At 36.5% G+C, this 25,666-nt stretch overlaps 1 protein-coding gene across 2 annotated transcripts; it reads right to left on the bottom strand.

Moving 5' to 3' along the window:
* Positions 1-3,340: 3,340 nt before the first annotated feature.
* Positions 3,341-25,429, bottom strand: LOC126817013 (uncharacterized). 2 transcript variants are annotated; one of them, XM_056099905.1, is made up of 14 exons: positions 25,271-25,429; positions 24,898-25,100; positions 23,863-23,937; positions 19,155-19,272; positions 18,368-18,500; positions 14,284-14,362; positions 13,833-13,916; positions 11,379-12,406; positions 10,974-11,079; positions 10,474-10,629; positions 9,395-9,518; positions 5,381-5,503; positions 5,056-5,107; positions 3,341-4,445 (listed from the first exon to the last, which is right to left on the bottom strand). In XM_056099905.1, the coding sequence occupies exons 1-8, from the start codon at positions 25,365-25,367 to the stop codon at positions 12,248-12,250; spliced, it is 948 nt and encodes a 315-aa protein (XP_055955880.1). In that variant the 5' UTR covers positions 25,368-25,429; the 3' UTR covers positions 3,341-4,445; positions 5,056-5,107; positions 5,381-5,503; positions 9,395-9,518; positions 10,474-10,629; positions 10,974-11,079; positions 11,379-12,247. The 2 variants fall into 2 exon arrangements, with proteins under 2 accessions (XP_055955880.1, XP_055955881.1); XM_056099906.1 differs by lacking the exon at positions 5,381-5,503.
* Positions 25,430-25,666: the final 237 nt, after the last annotated feature.

Raw genomic sequence — 25,666 nt, 5'->3', positions numbered from 1 at the left:
TTTCCCGATATTAAAAATCACCATTCCACCATAATGAAGGCTGAATTGGAATTTCGGGAAAATCGAAATGAAATAAACCGACAAAATGGCCGTTCTTTGTACGCAAATTGTGTATAAGTATGTAATACAAAGGTTATGGACCCTCTAGAGGTCACAATTTTTATCCGATTTTGATAAAACTTAAAACATATCTTTATATTCCAAAAATCTCAGCCCCTTTTGATATTTGCGCATTTCAGACCATAACTTTCTGGATTATGGCCCCTGATTGTTCAAAAAATCGTTTTTGTTTTTAGCTTTTTCTCTATCCATCTCTTGCAAAGCGTGGGCGTATGATGCCTGGCAGCCGCTGGTTCTTTAAATATATCACATATACAAACAATATGGTTACTAAAACGGTTTATAGCAATGCATAAGCTACATGAAAAGTGTAAAACAAAGAATATTGGAAACAGACGATTATGGAAATGTAGAAATGAAATGAAATGGGGTTTAACGTCCTACTGTTCTGTTCCAACTGGGCTAATGAAGACGGGGGAAATGAATGAGATAATATTAAATACAATTTAAGATGCAATAAAAGGGAGTAATTTGCTCACTGAATTAAATAATAAGGTGGTTATTAGCATAATCTATGAAACATTCACTTACGGGCCTAGTTCGTCTATCGTGATAATAAATGATTATTTGGATTTATCTGAAATATACACAACAGGAATATTACAAGAGATACTGTTGCAATCTACTTGCATATATTTACAGAAGTGATTTATTTTCTCAGGCCTTTTAAGCTTAACATCATTACAGTATTCTTTAAGACTTTAGATGCTCGAAGCGTATCAAAAAATGCACTATAAAGATAAAACTAGCGTTCGCCTGGCAAGATACGCCCACATTTTGCAAGAGTTGGACAGAAAACACGCTAAACAAAAACACGATTTTTTTTGTACAATCAGGGGACATAAACAAGTTACGGTCCGATATGTACGAATATCGAAAGGAACCGAGATATTTTGGATATAAACATATATTTTAAGTTTCATCAAGATCGGATATAAACCTCTAGAGAGTCTACAATATTGGTATTACATACTTTTACACAATTTGCATACAAGTCACAGGCATTTTCTCAAGCAATTTCGGTCCGATTTTCACGAGATTTGAACTCAACCATCATTAGTGTGTAACGATGATATAATTAAACAGGTTTTTTTTTTAAAATCAGATAAAAATTGTGACCCCTAGAGGTTCCACAAACTAAAAAAAAAAACCGCGATTTTTCGTACAATTTAGGGGCCATAATCCAGGAAGTTACGGTCCGATATGCGCGAGATCTTTAGGTTATAAGCACACATTTCAAGTTTCAGAAAAATCAAATTTAAATTGTGACTTCTAGAGGGTCCACAACCTAGGTATTACATACTTTTAGACTATTTGCGTAGAAGGAGCGGCCATTTTGTCAGGCAGTTTCGGTCGGATTTTTACGTAATTTGAACCCCACCTTCACTGAGGTGTAACGGTGAAACTTTTAGGTAGTTTTTAAAATTGGACAAGTTCCACAAGCGAAAAACGTGATTTTTCGAACAACCAGTGGCCATAATCCAGGTGATTATCTAAAGGAAATTAAAGTTAAATTAAATTAAAGTTTCATCAAAATCGGATCAAAACCATCATATGACATACTTTTACACTATAAGCGTTCGATGAGCGGCCATTTTGTACGGCAGTGTCGGCCCGATTTCACGAAATTCTAACCAAACCATTGTTATGGTGTAACGGGGATATAATTTAACGATTTTTTTTAAATAGGATAAAAATTGTGACCTCTAGACCTACCACAATCAGGGGCCATAATCCAGGAAATTACGGTCCGATATGCGCGAATATCCAACGGAACTGTGATCATATGAAGATAAACCTATATGTCAAGTTTAATCAAAATCGGATAAAAATTGTGATCTCTTGAACTTGAAGGACCACAAGCTAAAAATGTGATTTTTCGTACAATCAGGAGTCATAATCCATGAAGTTATGATCCGATACTTGCCAATATCGACAGGAAGTGAGATCGTAAAACACCGTAAACAATTATTACATGAACGTCCAGGCTTGATCTAAGTATTTGTGCGTGAATACTGGTGAATACAACTGATTTAGTTAGGCTAGATTTATGATTTATATTATGTGGATATTGGTGGAGGAACCAAAATGTGGATATTGGTGAATATCCCTGCTTCACGATTTTACAGTTAACATTTTATTAGTGGATAAATCAGAAGCAGAGATGTTATTTTTATCTCGTGTTTGTACATAGATTTTGAAGTGTACTTGTATATAAACATTCTGTATTTACAGTAGAATCTTTTTTTAGCAGCCACATATCGTTTTCGTGATTGCACATAGATAAACGTTTAATACTGGCATGGCCTGTGAATGTTTCAAATACACACAATCAAGATTTACTTTCTTAACCAAGGGATACGCACTAGCAATTTTAAAACTGTTTGGAGGGATAGAAGAGTTAATTAATAAAGTTATTGATGCCAAGAGTTCACATAGACATTCACGAGAAGGAAGAATTTACTGACGAAAATTGGATTGACAATGGGGTAGGAAGGCACATTATTACTGGATGTATTTCCCTTTGAGACTTAAAACTCTACATCTCAATTTATGTTTAAATTTGGTAATTGTGTGGCATTTCCTAAGTTATAAACCAACAAAGTGTTTCAAAGTGAATTGATTTTTTCAGTTTTATATAGAGCATGAAAGTCCTGACTAGAAAAGTGTCACTCTAGTGTCATGGGCCGTTTTCTGGAAGTTCCTGGTTAAAGTCACATCTGTCCTTTTAATGTCACCCCTACATATTTTTTGGTACCGCGACAAAAGATAGTGTCACAATGATTACGATCACCACGTAATTGGAACGGTCACATATCACAAACTCATAGAATTAACAATATCTGTCTACCATTTTCCAGTTCTTTTCTGAGGAAAATTAGTTTGAAGCTTCGGGATCTTATATTTCTGTTACATTAAGAGGTTTTGGTCAGGTTATTTGCATGAATCAATCATGGTTCGATACCAGTATCAATACTAACGGGTAGAAACATTGAATACCGAAACTTCAAATACATTTTCCCCAGACCCCTAATTCATTTTGGATAAAAACTAGTTAATACTCGGCCAACGATATGTTTGTTGTTTATTTCGACTGGTAGACCGAGTGTTTCCAAAGCGGTTTAGCTCCCATGAACTTTGTTATAAAATCCATCGGAGCTTCAAATATATAATAGACTAGTATTTAGTCAAAAATACAAAACAAATGTTACCACCATCGTTCAAAGATTAGCTGCTTTATTTATTGGGGCTAGCTTTGACCAAAAATTATCACAATTTACAGTCAACTTAAAATGAATAGTTATACGTTTTAAAATTTAAAAACTATTTTGATTTTAAAACCATCAAATAGTATCAACCTATATAGCCGGGTGTATACATAAAGACCTCATTTGAATTTGAATTTCCAGCCTTTCTACTTTTGATTTAGTCTCTAATATCATAACGTGTATACTGATTATTGAAGGCGAGCACCCATAATGGGTAAGAGTGTTTACAGTTTTTGTTTGGTCTCCCATCTCTCCAGTTTCCTAAGCACATGCTTAGTCTTCATGTCGGGGTTATCCAGCCATGAAATCATTGGTGCAAATAAACATTAGAAGGAGTTAAGTCTTAGGACTAAAATAACGTGTGAAAAACTAGATATAAAGATTATAGTAAAGTTCATGGTATTACCAACTTACAACCCATAGATAATACATTAAATTATTCCAAGTATATCTACAATCCAATCTGATTAAAATACATATCTATATATTTCGTATCGTTTTTTATACTTTCAATGGCCTCTACTACATGAAGATCTGGCCAGTTGTAGTGGGGGTCGCATCAAGGATCATACGAGTGGCTTTTGACCTATGACGTTAGACATTTGATTAACCAAAGAGCGTTGGTGTTTCTAGTAAGATACCCACATTTCCCTGCATCCCACGTCAAGAAATCGCCGCAACAGACCGTTGTATTGGCTAATCCCTCACACTAACCAGAACGCGGGTTATATAATAACTCTTACAGATCCTAGTATAAAGACAAGTAAACAGAATTTTGAACTGTAAAAATCGAAACGAAATAGGATCTGTGTTTTAATCAGATTGTCTATAACCTGTATGGCGCACAATTTTGTCTGGAACGATATCGGTCATTACTTCTACATTTTTCACAGAGCATATCATCCAGTGGGCATAATGCTAAATCTTGTAATGGTTCTCTAGCAGGTTCCACGTGGGGACAGGTGAAACAACATTCTGCTTTTTGAGCTTCTGAGTACCTTTCACATTCCGAATAATCGCAGGTAAATGTTCGACCATCGCCCTGCGGACAATTTGCTGAAAAATTTATGAATATATTGTTAATCTGAAATACACGAATATAATGTCAATCTGAAAATATCATGCCAACACAAAAAATGATATCAATACACCAAATATCATTTTAATATAAAACCCCAAATATGTCAACACATTTAAAATGATGACAAAATAAAAACATCAATACGGTGTTGATACAAATAGACACCATTATAGGCATAAGCAGTATCTTTTATCTATAACGTTTGAGAACGGTAATGTACACAGTAAGCAGATACTCTTATTATTATTTGCATTGCACTGTATAGCCCGAAATTAATAGTACAATATCGTGGGTCATTTATTTCGACAATGCCCTTTGTTAATAGCTCCCCAAACACAGATATAATCAGATAATTCAAGTGTTCTTGAAGTCTAAAGCGTATCAACATTAGCTCCGTAAGTGCTGAAAAGTAGGATATTAAACTCTATTTTATTTAATTTTGTAAGAGAATCGCCAGATTGAAAGTGCGGTTCGGTATTTCAGAGAATAATAACGCAAAATAATGTCAACAGATTGCAAAAATAATACGTTAAGATATACCGTAACCCCTACCACCGCCTATCAACATCGAAATAAAGAGATTACCCTGTGTAAATGGCGCATAGGATGAACCCACACACGTTCCTCGTTCACACCACTGAAAACGAAAATAAATACTTTGTTTGACATTTAGAAGTAATATATTACTAGTACTATGTAAAGTTATTTATTGCACAAAATTGCTGCCGTCTCGAACACCTGTTAACCAAAACATAATTATATATCTCTCTTTTTTTGTCACTGCAGTAGACCAAACGTGCGGCTCGATCAATAGTCGATTTGTGTTTTTTCCGTTACACTGATAAAAATAAGTTACATAAAATATATTTTAATCATCAACACAGTATAAATGTTTCAAGAAAATACAGACCCTGCCATTACCACATGACGTATAATCCTTAGCAATAATAGACGTACAAGAATGGGATGAAGGATCATAACAAAACATTCTTTGACACATTAACTCAAAACCCATCTCGGTAAACTGTGCTTTCTGAAAAATATATAACCTTGTTCGCTGATATTGTCCGGTGCTTTAGGGAAATACTCGATGCAAAAAGGGATATTTCAGCAAGCCCGGTCACTCGGGGAGTTCTGACGTAAACAAAACCCATAAAAATTATGAACCAGCGGTTGCCAGGCAGGATACGCCCATATTTTGCAAGAACAAGCTAAACACAAACGTGATTTTTAGTATAATCAGGGGCAATAATCCAGAAAGTTATGGCCTGAAATGTGCAAATATCACAAGGGACAGAGTTCTTTGGGATATAAAATCGGATAAAAATTGGGGGGTCTAGAGCACAAGTGATCTAACTACCAATTGTCATATTTTGAACTCTTTAGTTGGCCATATTCTTTGACTCATAATGTATTTCGTGTCTAGGGATCTAATGTGTAGAGGAATTATTAATGCCAGGATGGATGATTAAAAAATTCATGGCCTAAATGCTCCGAAGTTGATTGTGGCATAGTGATCTATCTGTAGTTGGGCTAACTGTCTTCTCAATGTTAATAATGGCAGTTACTGTGCGATATACGGCAATATCGAAAGGAACCGTGATCTTTGAGTTATAAACATACATTTAAAGTTTCCGCAAAATCTGATAAAAATTGTGACCTCTAGGGGGTGAACAAGGCAAAACGTGATTTTTCGTACAATGATGTCGCCATAACCCATGAAGTTATGATCCGATACATGCTAATATCGAAAGGAACTGCGATCTTTGGGATATAAAGCCATAATTAAAGGTTTGTCAAAAGCGGATAAAAATTGTGACCTGTGGAGGGTTCCCCCAAAAAATTTGAACAGACGGACGGACAGACATATGAACGGACAGGGACAACAACATAATACATGAAAATGTGGGCGTATGATAATACATACAGTAATCTATCCTCTTTGGTCATATCATATTATTCAAGTCTATCATTTATTTGCATTCCTTTCTACACCCTTACACATCCACTGATCACTGATCATCACCACCTCCCCCACTCACACAAATCCCCACAACCCCGTCTTATCTCTTTCTCCTTATTATAATCCCTTCCGCACCTTCTGCTGTCCATGCTCTTTCAACCTTTCTTATCAACTACCAACATTACCCATCTATACCAGACAAACACTACTCCCCCAGTCACCTTACTCCACCCCAATCGTAACCCCCTCCACCCCCCACCCCCCTTTTCCCATCTTATTCCCGTCCTACACACTTTACGCTTTCCATTTTAACCACCTGACCCATCCATCTTTCCCCTCCTCCGTCCACCTTAAATCTGCAGAATTACAACTTCACTAAACTTCAGCATGAGCAACACTTGAGTTGATCCAAAGAACTCTGCTTGATTTGAGACATGAAAATATCATCTGTTGATTATCTCTGTTCACGAATGTTAAATGGTGACCCAGGCAGCAATGAATGCTTTTTTGACTAAATACAGTGAACATTATATAATAAAATGGTTTTGTGACAATTTAATCTAAGTTGGATAATTTGCTTGTGTTCATGTGATCTATCTGAAATTAAAAAGATTGTAGCTTTTTTCATGGAAGTCAAATTGAAGTAGGCAGATGGACAGAGATAACCCTTAGCGCCTATAATATTCAGTAATAATTTGAATTGGGTACCAATGGTGGTTTGAAATGCACATGGTTTAGACTTTAAGGTCAATTTTCTAAAAATGGGATTTTTGTAGTTAGATCACTTGTGCTCTAGACCCTCCAATTGTGACCTCTAGGGGGTCCACAACCTTCGTATTACACACTTCTACACAATTTGCGTACAAAGAGAGGCCATTTTGTCGGGCAGTTTCATTTCGATTTTCCCGAAATACGAATTCAACCTTCATTATGGTGGAATGGTGATGTGTTTAAACGGTTTTAAAATCGGAAAAAAATTGTGACCTCTAGAGAATCCGCAAGCTAAAACTGCGGTTTCTCGAACAACCAGGGGCCATAATCCAGGAAGTTAAGTTCGGGTATCCGCCATTATCAAAAGGAACTAAGATCTTAGTGTGTAATGGTGATATATTCACACCTTTTTTTAAATCGGATAAAAATTGTGACCTCTACAGGGACCACAAGCTAAAAACTTGATTTTCATGAAATTCAAACTCAATAAACATTACGGTGTAACGGTGATAAATTCGAACGTTTTTTTTTAAATCGAATAAAAATTGTGACCTCTAGAGGGACCACAAGCTAAGGAACGGCCATTTTGTCCGGCAGTTTTGCTCTTAGGGTGTAACGGTGATATATTCGAACGTTTTTTTTAAAATCGGATAATTGTGACCTCTAGAGGAACCACACACTAAAAACGCGATTTTTCGTACAATCAGGGGCATAATTCGGGAAGTTATGATTCGATATGTAAGGAAATAGAAAGGAACCAATATATTTGAGTTATAAACATGCATTTCAAGTTTCATCAAAATCAGATGAAAATTGTGACCCCCAGAGGATCCAAAACCCCGATACACAATATTTTGACACTATTTGCGAACAAAGGGCGGCCATTTTGTCCGTCAGTTTCGGTCCGATTTTTACGAAATTCGAACTCAACCACCCTTAGGGTGTAACGGTGATATATTGTAACGGTTTTTTTTTAAATCGGATAAAAATTGTGACCTCTATGAAATGAAATGAAATGAAATGGGGTTTAACGTCCTACTGTTCTGCTCCTATACTGGGCTAATGAAGACGGGCATACGCCATACAGTGTGCTATGAGGGAAATTTTGCCCGGGCAGCGGCACTATCGCCTACTCTTATATCGAATTCCAACTGCCAAGGGATCTTTTACGTGCATTCCAATGTATACACGGGACCTCGGTCTCATCCGAAGGACTAGACAGCTGTCCTTGTCAGGCCCTCCGTTCTGCACTACTGACAAGGGGAAACCACGTCGGAAAATCCAGATGAACTTTCTCGGCCAATGCAGGGATCGAACACCCGACCTCCAGGCTAGCGAGCCAGCGTCTTAACCACCTAGCCACCGTGGCTCCCGTGACCTCTATGAGGTCTACAAGATAAAAACGTGATTTTTCGTACAATCAGGGGCCATAGTTCAAATTCAGGAAGTTATTGTCCGATATGCGCGAATATCGAAAGGAACCGAGATCTATGGGTTATAAACATACATTTCAAGTTTAAACCAAATCGGATAAAAAAAATTGTGACCTCTATGGGGTCCACAAGATAAAAACGTGATTTTTCGTACAATCAGGGGCCATAATTCAGGAAGTTATGGTCCGATATGCGCGAATATCGAAAGGAACCGAGATATGTGGGTTATAAACACATTTCAAGTTTAAACCAAATCGGATAAAAATTGTGACCTCTGCAGTGTTCACAAGCTAAAAACGTGATTTTTCATACAACCAGGGGCCATAATCCATGACCTGTAGAGTGTTCACAAACAATTGTGGACGGACGGACTGGGACGACGACAATATACATCCACATGAAAATGTGGGCGTATAAAAACAGAGGATCATAACTGAAGCTTCTGAGCTGGCAATTAGATTTTGTAACAAAGGGGAATATCTGTGTAAGTTATTATCAAAAATCATTGAAAATCATCAGGGTTGGTCCTTTCAATATGGTGGACTACTGGACAGCCACTATAAGTTTAGGAAAGATTAATAATTGTAGATTATACAGTTCAGTAGGGTTCCTTCGTTCAACTGAATGTTTTGTATAAGATGGGAAATCCACACAACCACAGTGATGTGTTCAACAATGTAATTATTCGCAATCTTAAAAAAAAAATGCTCTCTTTATAATGAACATGTAATCCTGAGTGAACCATCTTACTTAAATAGTTTGCGTTCAACAAGTTATATCTTGACGACATGTTCCTTCAGCTATTGTTTATACATACCCTACAGAAATACGAACTGGGGTCTCCCATGTGGATTCTACATTGCTCGTCAGCATCAAGATGCTGTCCAGCTAAATTAGAAGTTGATAATGACATTCCGCCCCCTGATCGTAAACATTTACTTCTGAAATCAAAACGTTTAACGTGATTTAAAAGTTTGAATGCTTTATTGTTTCAATAACACATATTTATTGACGGTCTACATAGGATAATTTTAATGCTGATCGACATAAGAATTGAGACTAGCCTTGGATCTATTGGTTAATCCTGGTCGAAGTTTTTCCATTTTTGAAAGACAAGGTTAGCGTGTCACCTATATGAGGACCTATACGACATTAGTAACCCTTGCGTCGGTGGTGCGTTGTGTGACACCCTGGTAACGGCACTGTGATTTTGCGGGACAGCTACGCAACATATACGTTTGTTGTAGGCCGTCTGTCGGCTCTCCCCACTTTTTGGCCATCAGTTGCCGATGTCACACGTACTGTGTCACATCTCACAACACCGCATTACCATTTGCGTCACTATTACGGCAAAAGTTTCAACACTTTCTTGACACGACGCGGCTTTTGCGACACGAAATGACCACCAGTTTGGTTTGAAGGCGGCAATAAGACAGGACGTTGAACCAATAGGACTATTACGACACAGTGTTATTTAGATGAAATTGTATTTGCAAAGTTGTAGTCTCGTATCATATTCGAATACATTCTATTAAAAGTCTATAAATTAAAACTTGTATCATACGACAACAGACCTTTTAGTGCACAAGCTCAAAAACTACCGAATAGCCCTCCATGTAATATACGCAAAACCAATCTATGGCTACCTTTGAGAAAGCATGGAAAGCCCCTTCTACTTTTACCGACTTTAAATGTATACGTATTTACTTCTAAATATGTTTTGTGTTTAACATGAACTTGTTAAAATTATTCATTTTTAGTTTCATCATTTCAGATATTTTGTATGTAAAGCGCATCGAAGCACTTCAATAAAGACACTGCCATAAATGTTGTGTAATAATAACCCCTTTCCCTATCATAGGGAATAAGGAATATCACGGTTGGGAATATAATTACTTGGAAGCAAAATTTGCTATGGTACTAGCTGAACAATCAGAAAACAACCATGGGTTACTTCTCTTGTCATCATCAGGAAAATACGATGCGGCAGCCATAATAAAAAAGTTGTTATCACTACAGCCTTTTACTTGTCCATCATGAAGTGCCTGTAAACTGTATTAAATACGGTTATTAATATTAGACAGTGAGTGAAATAAGTAATTTAAAACTTATGTGTATATTTACATAGGTATTTATTTATATTTTTTTTTTTGGCATTTATACTTCCTGATCGTAATATTGGCTTCTTTTTTGACACTATCTAATTTCTAAATAACAGTTTATAAACTGTACTCGAATGAATTATTTAAAAACATTTAGTCAAAATATCAACAGTAGGTGATCTCTGGCTTGAATTTAATTAGATTAGAAAGGGGACCAGCGAAAAGATGGCGCCTGCCGGTTTTGACCATATTTTATATATTGTCTGTAGTGGAAATAAAAATAAAATTGGTTACCTGTGACCCAGTTCATGAGCTGCGATATGTTCTGTTCTACCAGAGAAATAATCTTCTATAATTGATGTACTATTCCTGGTGCACATAGATGCTAACCAGGCAATACCTACAAAGCGAATGTGACAATGTTTTGATTAACAATATTAGTAAACGATATCCGTACGCATAGAAAAGGATGTCGAATGTTCTGGAATTTCCGATTTCCACAAAGAATCGTGATCGACAACTATTCTTAGAAATAGTTATCGGTTCCATTTTACACTATACATGATAACGGAACGGGGGTATTTTCACACATACACTGGTTAAAAGTTTTTAAGGGAAAAAACACGACTTGACATAGCGCTTGACCGACAGATCATGTAAAACCTCTTGGTTTTTTTTAGAAGACATCTAAATTCTTACCTATGACAGAAGTGCTTTTTTTCTCTGCTAAACTGTGACTGAAAAGTGACTGACATGTTAACATTAAACGAACACATTATTATTTCCTTCCCCACTAAGACAATAAAACAAACTTTTATTAAACAACATTTTTATCCCAAAGCTTTTCAGAAGATTCTTTGGAGCCAGAACGAAACTAAAATGGTCTCTAAAGGCACACTTTATTGTAATATTAATGTATATAAAGTGATTTTGTAATTTCTAGTCAATTATGTTCGGTGAAATACGCGAACAGTCCAAATCCTGTTTATTCCATTCTACTCGTTTTTTTTAGATTATTATTTTGTCGTTTGTGAATCAGACATTACTAATTACTTCTGCATCGTCTTGTAGGGTATGTTTTTCATTATTCATAACACATCACGGAAACACGACTGTGTCTTAAATGTTGCATATGTTCACGACCAGATAAAAACATCAAAATTGATTGAAATGGACCAATAATGCATTTTAATTCGTGATTTCAATTTTGAAATATTATGGAAAAAATTGAGTTAGAGGTTTATCTCCTTTAACTTCAGATATAGACACACAAAGTTTACATTGGTTTCTACTGAATTCACACCACCACCTTATGTGTTTTAGACTAATAGAGTAATAATAATTATATCTTTTCATTTAATACAGCCCATTAATCGTGAAGGTTTTTATCATACATGAGCTGTATGCAATCTTTACATTAAAAACAATTTATTTATTGACTTTGGAGATATCTGTGAACGATCTAACTTATCGTTCCTTTAAACGTTAGTTTTCTTTTGGACAGTTCATTTTTGCGCAATGGCGAACTTTTCCAAATAAAGAGCCACGGAACGTATGTGATAGTAAAGTTATACGTACTCCGTAAACCACATAGCATGATCATGGGCTGGAAGATAACCATTATTAGTATTAGCATCTACCCAATCTGTGAAATGAACCAAACCGGAAAAATACTGCACAACACCTTTATCACTATTATCACGATTATAAGGCGAATCATCTTCTGTCTGAAACATAATTTTTTTAAAAAAAAACAGCTACTTCTTAAATACCAGTAATTTGCATATTGTGCTCTTAGCAAAGTGCGAAAAAACAAGTCGTAAAGCATACAACCGCTTCTCGTTCTTGGTGTTATGAGAATTATATTGTTTGGCCTGAACTCTCTACTTAATGATACATTGTCACGAAATTATTTATCGGGTGATTATTTCCAATAAGAGTATGGCAAATATGGTATATATGGGAAGTATAGACGCTAAATCTTACTAGAAAAATACTGGACTACCCGAAAAACACCCATGGGGCAAGCACTGGGCCAAAATGTCAGGCTTATTCTATGCTAGCTTGACTGAGGAAGCAGTTGTTATTTCTTGATCAAATGGCTAGGCGGTTTTGCGAACATTGAGGGATGTAAACGTATAAAAGACTCTGCAATTAAACGGCGGAAAAAGAAGTTGGCAGAAAATAATCCAAGAATTTATTTAGGCCCCAATATGTATGGTAAATGGACAGTAAGTAATCTCAAATACATCTGAAAATGGACCCTCGATCAATCAAGTTAGGTGACAAACATGGCTTCTAAAAACAGATTTTTATAGCTTGGGGTATATCCCCGCGAAAACACAGTTTTGAGAGGGATTTGAAGCAAATTTCTTTTGATAGATTAATTAGTTAGAATATGTTTTTAGTCAAAATATATCATCAAATCATACAGTTTGTACGCCGGAAAGTAATGTTTTAACTCGTTTCCCAATTGATCTCAATTTCGTATTTACTTTCTAAAGGAGATGTAATATAGCACGTCTGTTCAAAAAATCGGTTTATATTACCCATTTGGCAAATGTTGGAATATCATAGTATGTTCTGCCAACCTTTTCTTAAACCACAACTCATGGCTTATAAGAGAAAACTAAGGACAGATATCGATGAATGCAATAATGATATCAGTTTGTTTGGGGACCATTGCTAGTCTGTCGGATTTGAATCAGTGGGTATATATATATATATATATATATATACATACAGGGTGACCCCCCCCCCCCCCTCTGTAGAGAGTCGATTATGGGCCTGGCATATAAATAATTGTCTCGTTAATGATTTATATAACATTTGAGGCCAAATGAAATATCTGCATTAGGCAGATTTAGCTCTTGAATAATGCATGTTTAATCAACATTAATCAGTGGCCATAGATTTACAGACTTTTTGGTTACTTGTTGAAATTCATAAAGATGCATGTAGGTTATCCCAACCCCAGACACTCTGCACCACACACACCTACTGTTTTTAATCCACTAACCGAAAACACGAACATTATTTTTTAAAACATTCTAAACGAAACCTAATGGTTAGTGGTCAGTAATAATTTGGTGGTTTTCTGACTTACAGGTATCCCACGGATAATATTTATTTAAAAATAAAAATATGACGTACATTAGATATAATGATACCGCTTCCCTCTATGTTTATAACTGTATCAGGTTCAAATCTTGTTATAGATTCATATCTTACTGCCATCTATAATAAAAACGAATACATGATTCGCAATTCACAAAATAATGCATTTCTATTTTCTACTACATTGATGGGGGTTGGGGTGGGGCAACACGTGCACTATAAATAATAAAACCTACTCCTGTTATGCCTTCAATCCCAAGTTTGTTCGTAACAGGGAAAGTGGTAGGTGTCCACATGACCTGGTTTGGGTTGAGTGATGTTTCTGCCATGTGCACGACCTCCAACACGAACTACCGAAATCATATAGGTAATAAATTTCCACTTACTCCAAGTAAAGTAAAGCAATAGTATGTTTTAAGTTCAGAATCAGCCATAGATTCATAATTGTTATATCTCGGTAATGTCTAGGTAATAAATTTCCACTCACCCCAAGTAAAGTAAAGCCATAGTATGTTTTAAGTTCAGAATCAGCCATAGATTCATAGTTGTTATTTCTTTCCATAAACCTGTAATGATAATCAAACATATACGTATTAGCCCGGATGATACGTATCAAATTGCTCTCATGCTACGAGTATCACAGGCAAGTCGCAGACAAGATGAGACCCTAAAAATTCCTAGCTTGTGTATTTTAAATGCGACGCCTCAACAAGTATAACCATTTAAAAGAGCAGCCACCAAGTGCAACAGATATTCGTTACTACCCGAATGATGAAGCCGCTACACAGAAAGATCTGTCAGCAAACGTTTTATTTTTTGTTTTTTGGAATATGCAAATCGTGGGCGGTCAATGATCATGTGGAATATCGATTAGGGTTGTAGGTTAAAAGATCACAAAGGTAATTTGGGACAATATTGTTCAAACATGTAAATACCATCAGCAGAGTTTTATATTCAGCACGGACATGTATTGGGAGAAAATGAAGTTGTTTTAGGGCATCAGATGAACTGAAAAATTTGGATTGTCCAAGAATCATTTTAGCGGTAAGGTTTTGTACTCGCTTAAGAGGGACGAGAGTAGTTTTGGGTAAATTCACAAAAAGACCATTACAATAATCTAAATGTGAAAGTATGAGAGCGTTGTCTAGTTTTAAACACATCGGTCTGTCCAAATGTTTTCTTTTTTACCTTGTATTGAGTAGGGATAGCGACGCAGCACGTGTCTTGAACGCAATATGAGATTTGAGGGTTAGATTTTCATCCATGGTAACTGCATGAACTTTAACTGATGTTGATCTTGGTACAAATACATCTCCGATTTGCATCTTAGATATAGCGCATTTGGTTAGAGCTCGTGAACTGCCAAACACAATAAACACCGACCTGTCGTCGTTCATCTTGAGCTGATACATCAACATTCACTGCTTTATGTCATCCATTGTTGCTGCCAATCCAAGATGGTTTTCCCCTTCGGGCGCATGATCACCAGCTTTAAATTTTAAATTAAAACAGCCGTAGATTTTGTGATCGTCAACATAGCCCACTAAAGTTCGATTGTTACCCACAAAATACTGTCAAGTGCTGGAATAGCATGTAAAAAATGGTAGGACCGTTTATGTTACCCTGGAGGACAGAGTAACTGATATTCACTGTATCTGAATATGTGTCTCCAATCTTGACTTTGATGTTTGCCAAAGCAATTTTTCAGGACATCAAGAAGTAGTTGGTGATTGACGATGTCAAAATCCGCACTTAATTCAAAGGCAACAAAAGGAGATAATAGTTGATGTTATGCAGAAAATCACTGTAAATCTTCAACGTCAAAGTATCGGTACTGTAATTAGCACAATAGGCACTTCGATAAGGCGGGAGTAGTTGATGCTGATTCATGTGTTGGGTAAAACTGATCATGGACGCCTTCTCGACCAATATGGACAAGAATTGCATAGACATAAGTAAATGTTCTTAATATTCAGATAATGTACATACATGAATAAACCATATCATGCACACAAGTTGTTTGTTGGTTATACATCAAAGTTTATATTCGTATCTGATAGTTGTGTCAACCGGATATTTGTGAATTTAAAGTTCTTTTGTAATATCAATTCAATTAACCGCCCGGCTATGTGATCTGGGTCATTAGAAGTCGTATATTAGAGTAGAGTTTTAACCCTTCGTACTGCAGAATGTTCTCGTTGTCGGGTTTTGCTCCTGTTTGCTCACTACACTCATTATTTTAGCGTTTTCCGAGATTCTATCCGGATTATCGCCCTTATTGTTAAAATTGTTTGACGTCCTAACCCATGACGGCAATTGGCAGACTATCGCCATTGAGGAGACGACCACTGCTGAGATTGGTCGCATTATTTCTGTTACGGTCTTTTTTGTATTCCTGATTGTTTTCAAATTTGAGTGAAGTCTGTGTCACTAAAGGCCCGGGAATGTACAGCGCAGTGGACGCTTACGGCTGGCCCCTGGATCCATTCACTTGATTTGATATTTGTTTGTTTATTTGGTGCAATGTCTATTTTCTATCTTGTCCGCAGGTTTATCTTGTAGATTATTGTTTTACGTGTAGTGCGGTCCCCCTGCACTTACTATTAGAAAACAAAAGATTGATTAGCAAACGTGTTTCTATTAAATTGTTCTGTGTTTGCTATAGAACAGTCTTGTTAATGCCACACTCAGGGGCGTAAATGTGTGTGTGTGTGTGTGTGTGTGTGGGGGGGGGGGGGCCACCAGGAAAAAAAATAGTCGGTCGCAAAATCAGTGCAGTCGGTCGCAAAATAAGAGCAGTCGCAAAATCAGTGCAGTCGGTCGCAAAATAAGAGCAGTCGGTATCAAAATAAGTGCTGACTGCACACGTCACGCTACTCACGCAAAACTTTAGTATAAAATAACCTTGTTAACTTAATGTGTTTCACTCTTATTCTGTTGTGGGTATGTAGGTCTAAGAACAAAATTTCCCCCATGGAGAAAAATAGTCGGTCTCAAAATAAGTGCAGTCACTGCAGACGGTCTCAAAATTATGCATCGCCGTCTTAATGAATTAATGAGGTAATCAAATAATGCCAGAATAGATCCCAAATACTAGTCGGTCGCAAAATCAGTGCAGTCGGTCGTAAGATATGAGCAGTCGGTATCAAAATAAATGCTCACTGCACACCTCACTCTACTCACGCAAAACTTTAGTATAAAATAACCTTGTCGACTTATCATGTTTGAAAAAAATGTTTTTCACCCCATGGCAAAAAAATAGTCGGTCTCAAAAAAAAGTGTTCACTGCAGTCGGTCTCAGACTAAATGAATTAATGGGTGTTTTCTGACTATCAGAATTCTGCAAAATCTCTCCCCAAAGTCCAGGGCATTTCAGAGACCAAGTAAGCGCCCCATTGATGTAAAGTGCTCTCAGGCCCAGTCCTCAAAAGTTAAAAGCTCAGTTACATATCGGCGCTCAATTCCATTATGCCATCATTCTTCAACTCCTTCTCTGACTTTTACTATCTCATCACTATCATATTCACAGTTACAGTGAATCGCCCAGTTAGTAGTACCACTAGTGAGTGAGTCGTGGGTCAAAAGACTGTAGAATTGTTAGTTCTACTCTCACAAAACAGGCGACATTGACAGATAGGCCTCGAGATTCTGTCCCATTTCTTATCCTCTCGTTAACGAGAATGTGGATCCATTTGCCATGACATTGACTAAAATTGTCAGGCCCAGTCCCAAAAATTAAAAGCTCGGTTACACATCTCAAATTTTTTCGCGCCTGCGGCGCTCGATTCCATTATAACATCATTCTTCCACTCCTCTGTTGTCTTATACTGTCTCAGCACTATCATATTCACGGTTATACTGAACTGCCTAGTTATGTTAGTAGTACCACTGGCACTGGTGTGTGGGTCGTGGGGCGTCAGACTATACAAAAGTTCTGTCAACTCTTGCAAAACAGGCGGAATTGACAGGGGGCAGATCTCGAGATTTTGTCTAATTAACTCACATTTCTGGCCCCCTCGTCCACAAGAATTTATCCCTGCAATGACCTCAAATGCCAAGATATTGACTCAATTTTTCAAAATTTTCTCAGGTTGCTCAGTGTTATAGACACAATCATATATGACATAAACTTTATGTCAACTTAAATAAAACTGCTTTCCAGCGAGACAACGATCGGCAAACAACTATATAATTATACAATACCATCTATGTTCTACCGGGACGCTTAATGTTATAGCCATTATTTTGTTGACATTCATTGTGGGGTGGGATTGTGGCTGAGGTGGCGCCCTAGATTTGCCCCCCCAACCCTATCTAGATCCGCTACTTCACATGGCCCCTACAAAACTCGCACCTGTGGTGCTCGGTTCCTGACTGCGTCACTCGTACTAGGGGTATGGGCATCAGTCGGTCGCATTTTCGCTAAACACCCCCCCCCCCAAACAAAATCGTTATGTACGCCCCTGGCCACACTGCCTATTAGACGTGTTATGCTGTCAGATAAAACATGGATTGTAAATTCAAGAATCACTATTAAACGGCTGCATAGATAAAAGAAAAAATGGACTTACTTTTCCTTAACTGAATGATCAGTTACAACCAGTACCTCTACGGTATAGACATTCGCTTGGCGCTTGTTCCGAACCCTTCGTTTCTTACGTTTCATTATTTTCGCCACGTCCTTAATTCTTTCTAGATTAACACCTTTAAAATGGAACAAATAATTTAGGTGTACATTACAGTAATTATTTCAAGATACACTGGCGCTAAATAACTATACTTTGGAACCTTAATATAGGCGAAAATTGGTTGAAAGCACATGATTTACATTCCACTGCTGTGCTTAAATATCTATTGTATTTCCTAATCAGTTCTGTACGACGAAATACATGAGCTGACCAAATTGAATGGCAGTATTTTGCGCCTGATTAGTCCAGTCTACAAGTTTATCCTTTGGTCGTTCGTGGATCAGACATTTTTAGTTGGTATTCGTCACCAGAAATAACATATTACATTCATGAACCACAAATCAATTAACTATCATGATCAAATTAACAGATAATACAATATGTTGTTATAAACTAGTAGCTTTAATTTAAGACAGGTATGAAGTTTTTTTTAACTTGGATCGACATTTATCCTGTAGTATAATCTCTTGTTGACCTTTTGATGAGTAACAAGAAGACCCGACATAAACTCACGGGGTTAAACAGGTACCTTCATAGGAAAGCCCTCTACTGTATACCTACCTGGAATCGGACAAATGCTTGGTCAACCTCCCAAGTCATATAGTTTCATTGAAGATGCTAAGTGAGCAGCTTATGTCAACGGGTTCTACTAATAAGAAGTCCAACGTACCTTCCCCAACCAGCATATCGGCACCATAACTCACTGCTTCAAATGTTGTAAGATTATGTAGACCACCTTCTATGGGTTGAAGATTGAGGTGTGTATCATTTATTTTCACAGAACCTAGCTTGATATTAAAAAAACAAATCAAACAAGTAACTCAGTAGTGATTGCCCTGTCTTTCATTTGAGTAGTGTTTTTACTTACTATTATTAAAAGATGGAGATATCGGAAACTACAAAGGATTGTTCCCTTTGTCTCATATACTGGTTTATCTTGTTACGTGACATGTATAAAGTTTGTTATCCTATTGTCCATTTTTGTTACTCTTGATATGATTCAAATTGCATGACTAAAAAGATCCTTTCTTTCAGATGCCTAGCTGGAAGATCGCTTGACATAGCATTTGTGACTTTACCTGACCTGTATAAATGACAGTAATGGTCTATATTTAGAATACTTAAGAAAAAATTCCTCGATAGTCGAGAGCCTAAGCACATAACCACTGATATGAAAATATTTTCAAAGTAATAAGAACCCCCCCCCCCCCCGCCCCGATATATATAATTATGATATATTGTGATATATGAATGGGAAGCGGTATTAAATTTCAAATATAAAACGTTTCAGCGAAACTTAAAGATGGCAATTGCTTGTTTAAAAGGGATATAGGCGAAACGGCGGTAAACCAAACGATCAAAACTGTATATATCAAAACGGACGAAAACCAAAAAGGACAAAACTGTGAACACAGCTGACCTTACTATAAGTCACTGGCTTCACATTAAATAAAAAATATTAACCGATCATTTTGATTTGATGGCCATCGTAGCCAATCCATGGTCGTTTAGCCTAAAAGTTATGATTTAACTTGTAAGTTACTGTATTGTGGGGCCTTCAGATTCCGTGTTCAATTAGCTTGCTTTTATACACCAAGAGAAATGAATACATTTGTATAAAATATTCTCTCGAATCGAGATAAAACTGATAAAACTGCTATAAAACTGTCCATGATAAAACAACCATTTTCTGATCTAACAAAGTGGCGAATTGGGGCGAATGTGAACCGTACCATTTTGTTTTATGACGAATGAAACAATCATGAAATTTGACCATTATCAAAGTAAAAGGTATCACAAGTAACAAATAAACTGGTTAGGTAATAGTAGTTAGTGAGTTAGTGTCCTCATGTATATGTATGAAATATTAAATCACAAATAAATGTTATTTTTTGATGGCCACAGAGATAACAACAGAGCGCAAATTTCAAACGCAATTTTTTCTAGAACTTAAAAATCTCTGATTCGTCGACCGTTTTTGTTCATTCTGACTTTGCACAGTTTTTAATTATCTGAAGAATTTAAATAAAATCGTTAAACTCTGCAAATTCTGCAAACATTAAAAGCTGTGTAAAGTCAGAACGAACGAAAACATAAACGGTCAAAATGTGATCAAATTTTAATGTTATTTTCCGAAAAATGTGAATAACGTTCCGTACCTTTAATTAGAGCATGAAATTAAAGAATCATGAATAAATGATATCAAAGTATGAAGTTAGTGGGAGTATGAAGTTAATATACTAATTGGGGCATTAAAATAACGAATGATATTAATGGGAGCATGACATGAATTTGCCAATTCTGTAACATAAAAGATAGTCGGCATCGGTAAAACTATAATTTACTTTGAACCCCTTTTTTTCATGTGATTGATCCTAATGGGCTTCTCCGTGCCTTGTATTCACAGGATAGTTATCTTGTAATAACGAGATAGTTATCTTGTAATAACGAGATAGTTATCTTGTAATAACGAGATAGTTATCTTGTAATAACGAGATAGTTATCTTGTAATAACGAGATAGTTATCTTGTAATAACGAGATAGTTATCTTGTAATAATAAGATAATCAGAATATTTTTGTTTTCATTTGATCAACCCTACTGGTCATCCGTAGAAGTGTGTATTGTAGCGTACACTTGCGGTTCACATTTTAAAGCGCACTCTTCCTTACTTTATTAGTGTAGCAGAATCTTCAATCCCCAGAACAACGGGCGGGGAAACTAAAGGCGCCCTAAAAACCTTGGTGGTCCCCAGAATGTTAAACAGCGGTAATTGCAAGGAAATAAATCACTTAAAATACTATTTCGCGTATGGTCCGCAGAGAATAAATCTTTGTATAAGCAGTGTGATTCAAACGCCAGACAGGTCATCTCAGATGCAAAAGAAAATCATTGGAAGGCATTCTGTCATAGTACTAATGATCAAACTAAAGTTTCAAATGTCTGGAAAACAAATTCACGCAATAAGCGGAAGACGTTTTTTCTAGAAATATTCCTACGCTTAATTAATTATTAATCCCAATCAGCCATAACAAATAGCGAAAAGGCAGAGCTGTTAGCGAAAACTTTTGCTCATGGCAGTAGCGATAAAAATCAGTGAAATATTCTTATAACGGAAGTCTGAATTTCATTGGAATAAACTATCGTGAAACGCAGCAGATGACCATAAAGCAATTGATTTACCCTTTACCCTAGATGAAATGCATAAAGGTTTAAGTGGCAAAATTGACTCGGCGTCTGGCGAAGATCAAATAAAATACAGCATGTTAAGAAAACTCTCATGTTCATTACGTAATTTACTTCTTGAATTATTCGATAAATTATGGTCAGAAAGAATAGTTCCCACAAGCTGGAAAACAGCAACGATAACCCGGTTATTAAAAGATAAAAGTTTGACCTCTACGTTGTGCAAAACACTTGACACTATGGTAAATAATAGGCTAAGATATTATTGAGAAAGTAATGGACTAATTAGTTCAAATCAAACTGGATATAGACAACAGCGCTCCCCTATTGATCATATTGTAAGGCTACAAGACCTCATCATGACTTCACTGTCTAAAAAGAACAATTATCTTTGTGTAGTATTCGTCGACCTGACCAAGGCATTTGACTTAGTTTGGGTGGATGGCCTACTTAAAAAGTACATGAACTAGAGGTAACAGGACGAATGTTCCACTGGATCGAGGATTTTCTAAGCGATAGGCAAATACAAGTTAATGTAGGTCTCTCAATAAGCAATAAATACGATATCGAAAATGGCACACCCCACGGCTTTGTTAGTAGCCATACACTTTTTGATATCATGATTAATGGCCTTCAGTCTAATTACTACATTAACAAACTTACTGATGTAGCGGTTTATGCAGACGACCGTTCAATCTGGCATGAATCGAAAAACGACGGCACAGTTAGAACGAGAATTTTATACATCAAAAAGGCTACCAGATGAATGATCTATACAGCAGAATTAAAGGCAATATCCACAGCGCTTGAGTGGCTTGTGTCATCCACCGCTCGAAGAGCAGACTCCCTGAGCGGTATAAGATCAATAATACATGAAATAACAACACCTAGACCAGAAATTGTTCAGAATATTCGAGCAAGTGTTTATTCCCTCCAAAACAAAAATAAAACCGTAGAATTTACATAGATACCATCTCATGTTGGCATAGTAGACAATGAGCCTCTGCGATACCGAAGACTTAAAATATAGCGTTCAGGAATTTAATAGCATCGTTAAAACTAAAATTTAATTAGAATGGGAGATTGGGCAAATACCGTTAGATTCTAATTTAATAACTATCTGGTGTGTAAAGGCGGACGTCCACCACCCATCGAGCAAAGTTTGTGGGTTAATCACAAGTCTAAGAACCAAAGATTTAATTACCGACCACAAATATTAGCCAGTGAAATGCGAATGTGGTCACATTTTGACCGTTAATCATGTCATCATTGCGTGCAATAAATTGGAAGATAAAAGTCTCCCTGTAAGAAGTTTAATGGAAGATTACAAACTTCAATATACCCCCCAAAATGTCCCCCCCCCCTCCCTGAATATGTCAAATAAAACTGATGAATCGATCCCAAAATTCATAGCAAGAAAGTAAGTTGCAAAAATAGAGCACTGGAAAGATAACTGGTTGTGTAGACTAGGTTCGTGATCTGTGTCAAAGGACTTTAAACTAACTTTAAAATTATATGAAAGAACAACACGTACATGTTTATATGTAAATACTCCACGGGTCCAGCTATTTGGTTTTTACCGCTAGAACTTCGCTTTTCCATATTAAACAGAGGATTCATTTTCCCACAGGGTTTTTCCAATCCGCTGCGATGGCATCAAACAGCTGGACCTCCTGTTTTAACTTGTTTTCATTATGACAAAGAGAGAAGATAACCCGCCCTCTCTTCACTTTTAGATATACAAGAACTTAAATTCATTTTTAGTGATTTTAAACGGTATTTTTAAAGTGACTTTTAGATATACAAGAACTTTTTATTTTGAGTGTTATTACCCCTCTACTATATATTACTCTTTCATATGTATAATATAACTAAATTAAATCAACCTGTCCATAATATCATACCTTACGTATTGGCCGTTAAATTTGTAATAAACAACAACAACAATTACTTTATTTATTGTGAAGTTGCTATTCACTTTCAGTCAATATACCTGTTATTTTTCTATGTCATTAAAAAAAAATCCCTTTTATCTATAAATATATCTTCGGTTTGCAGTGGTGACCTAGTTTACTAAACAGTCTAACCAAAAGCAACCCGAAGTTTTTAAAAAGAGACCGGCACTTTTTCCAATTTCGGTTTAAGGGAAGTAAAGTATATATTTTGTATTCAGATTGAGAAAAGGCTTCTTACCAGATCATAATATCTACCTCTATTAGAAACCATAATAGGACGCCCAGTATCATCATCAAGAAATATTCCATGTTTCTAAATAAGCAAACAAACGTATCTCTATATATCTAACTTTAGAATTTATATATAGTTATGTGATCATTTCTCTGATACCTCTAATAAATATATTACCAAATCGGAAAGGAATCGGGTCTCATGCCTGGAGGGGAGGGGGCTTGGGTGGCCGAAAGGGTAAATCGTACGCGTTGGAAAATCACGCCTGTCATTGAGTCAGGTGGCGTGGTTTCGATTCACCGCTTGTATGTGACAACTTCTTGGGTTTACTCCGGTTCCTCCGCACTGGTAAATACCCCTACGCGCAAGCGAATTATTTACATAAAATTGAACCATAATATGTTAGTTCCGAAATGACCTAGTTTGTGTCGAGTGGATGTTGAACCCCGTGTCTCTTTTTGACTACCAAGCGTTAACCCTGACGCACAGAATCCCATGTGAAGCTTGGGTGCAACACATGATAATGACACCCCAACAGGATTCTATTCTTTTAGTGGCATTTAGCGATCGGTGAACACATTAACAGAACACAGTTTTTATGGGATACAATCACTAGTTTATTCTAAAAGCACGACGTTTCGATAAGTATCCTCTTATCGTTATCAAGCACAAATAAGGAGCTTCCAAATCTAACTGATATTTTACACATACAAACCAGCAAGCTGTGAACGATGAATTGATCTTGTTGGCTACCGGGCGTGAACCTTCTAACATGGGAGCTCTGGATCAAACTCTTCGGTGGGTCCCCAAATTTATGGAAACTATCTTAATATACAGGAACCCCATGGTTATGGATACCCGGTGTCACTTGAAACAAGGTTATACCCGTGCGTCCTAGGTCAATGTCCTGGTATATCTATTGGTAAATCCAGCCATGAATATCGAGATCGAACCTTGAGATAAGGTGACTAACCGATAGATTTATGTAGAACCACATAATTATAAAGAGCGAAACCTTTATCTAGCGTTTTGCAAACTAACCTTAAAATCTTCAATCTCCACGCTATGAATTGTTCCATTACCACAAACAAATGTTGGAATTTCTATTTTAGGGGCTCGTCGTAATCTTAATTTAGCGTCTGTTTTTTCTGATCTGATGTGAAAGAACATAGTTTTCGGAAGATCACCATCCGTTGATCTTTTTGATCTTTGATTTGACAGGATTTCTTCCACCCGAACTATGTCTGTAATATATTTGAAAGAGGAAATTATAAAGAAAAACAGTGCATGTTGACTTTTTCTACACCACCCAAAACAACTTTTCACTTTTCAATAAGTTTTGTGTAATGGAATAAATTAATACGAGGTCAAAATATGAATCAAAATCGCAGAAAAAATCTTATAGAAAACTTACCATATTGAGTTTCGATAATCGGTTTAGAAAAGGCAATTTGCTCATCCGCGGCAATAAAAACCACAAACAGTAGACATGATAAGGTGGTAGATATCATCTCTCAGCTAACATCAAAACTTATAGAGAAAAACAACCATATTGTAGCTAGATACATCTTTGTTTTATTTCAATGTGACGTTTTTCGTTCTTTAAATAGGCATTATATAGAGACGCGCGTCCACTAAGAAAAACACACAATGAGAACGTCGAATCTTTTTATTAAACAAAAAAGTTATAATTATGAAGTTACGATATCCAGCATAGCTGAGTGTAGAGTTGAGTGCAAGTCATCTAAAGCCGAGAAGAGACACACCTCCTATAGATATCTTTCTCTGTTATAAAGACGACTTGTTAAAT

Source organism: Patella vulgata, chromosome 3 (genome assembly GCF_932274485.2).
Source record: "Patella vulgata chromosome 3, xgPatVulg1.2, whole genome shotgun sequence".
Taxonomy (NCBI): Eukaryota; Metazoa; Mollusca; class Gastropoda; family Patellidae; genus Patella; species Patella vulgata.
Note: the sequence above shows the minus strand (reverse complement) of the source record. Positions and strands in the feature narration are given on the sequence as shown.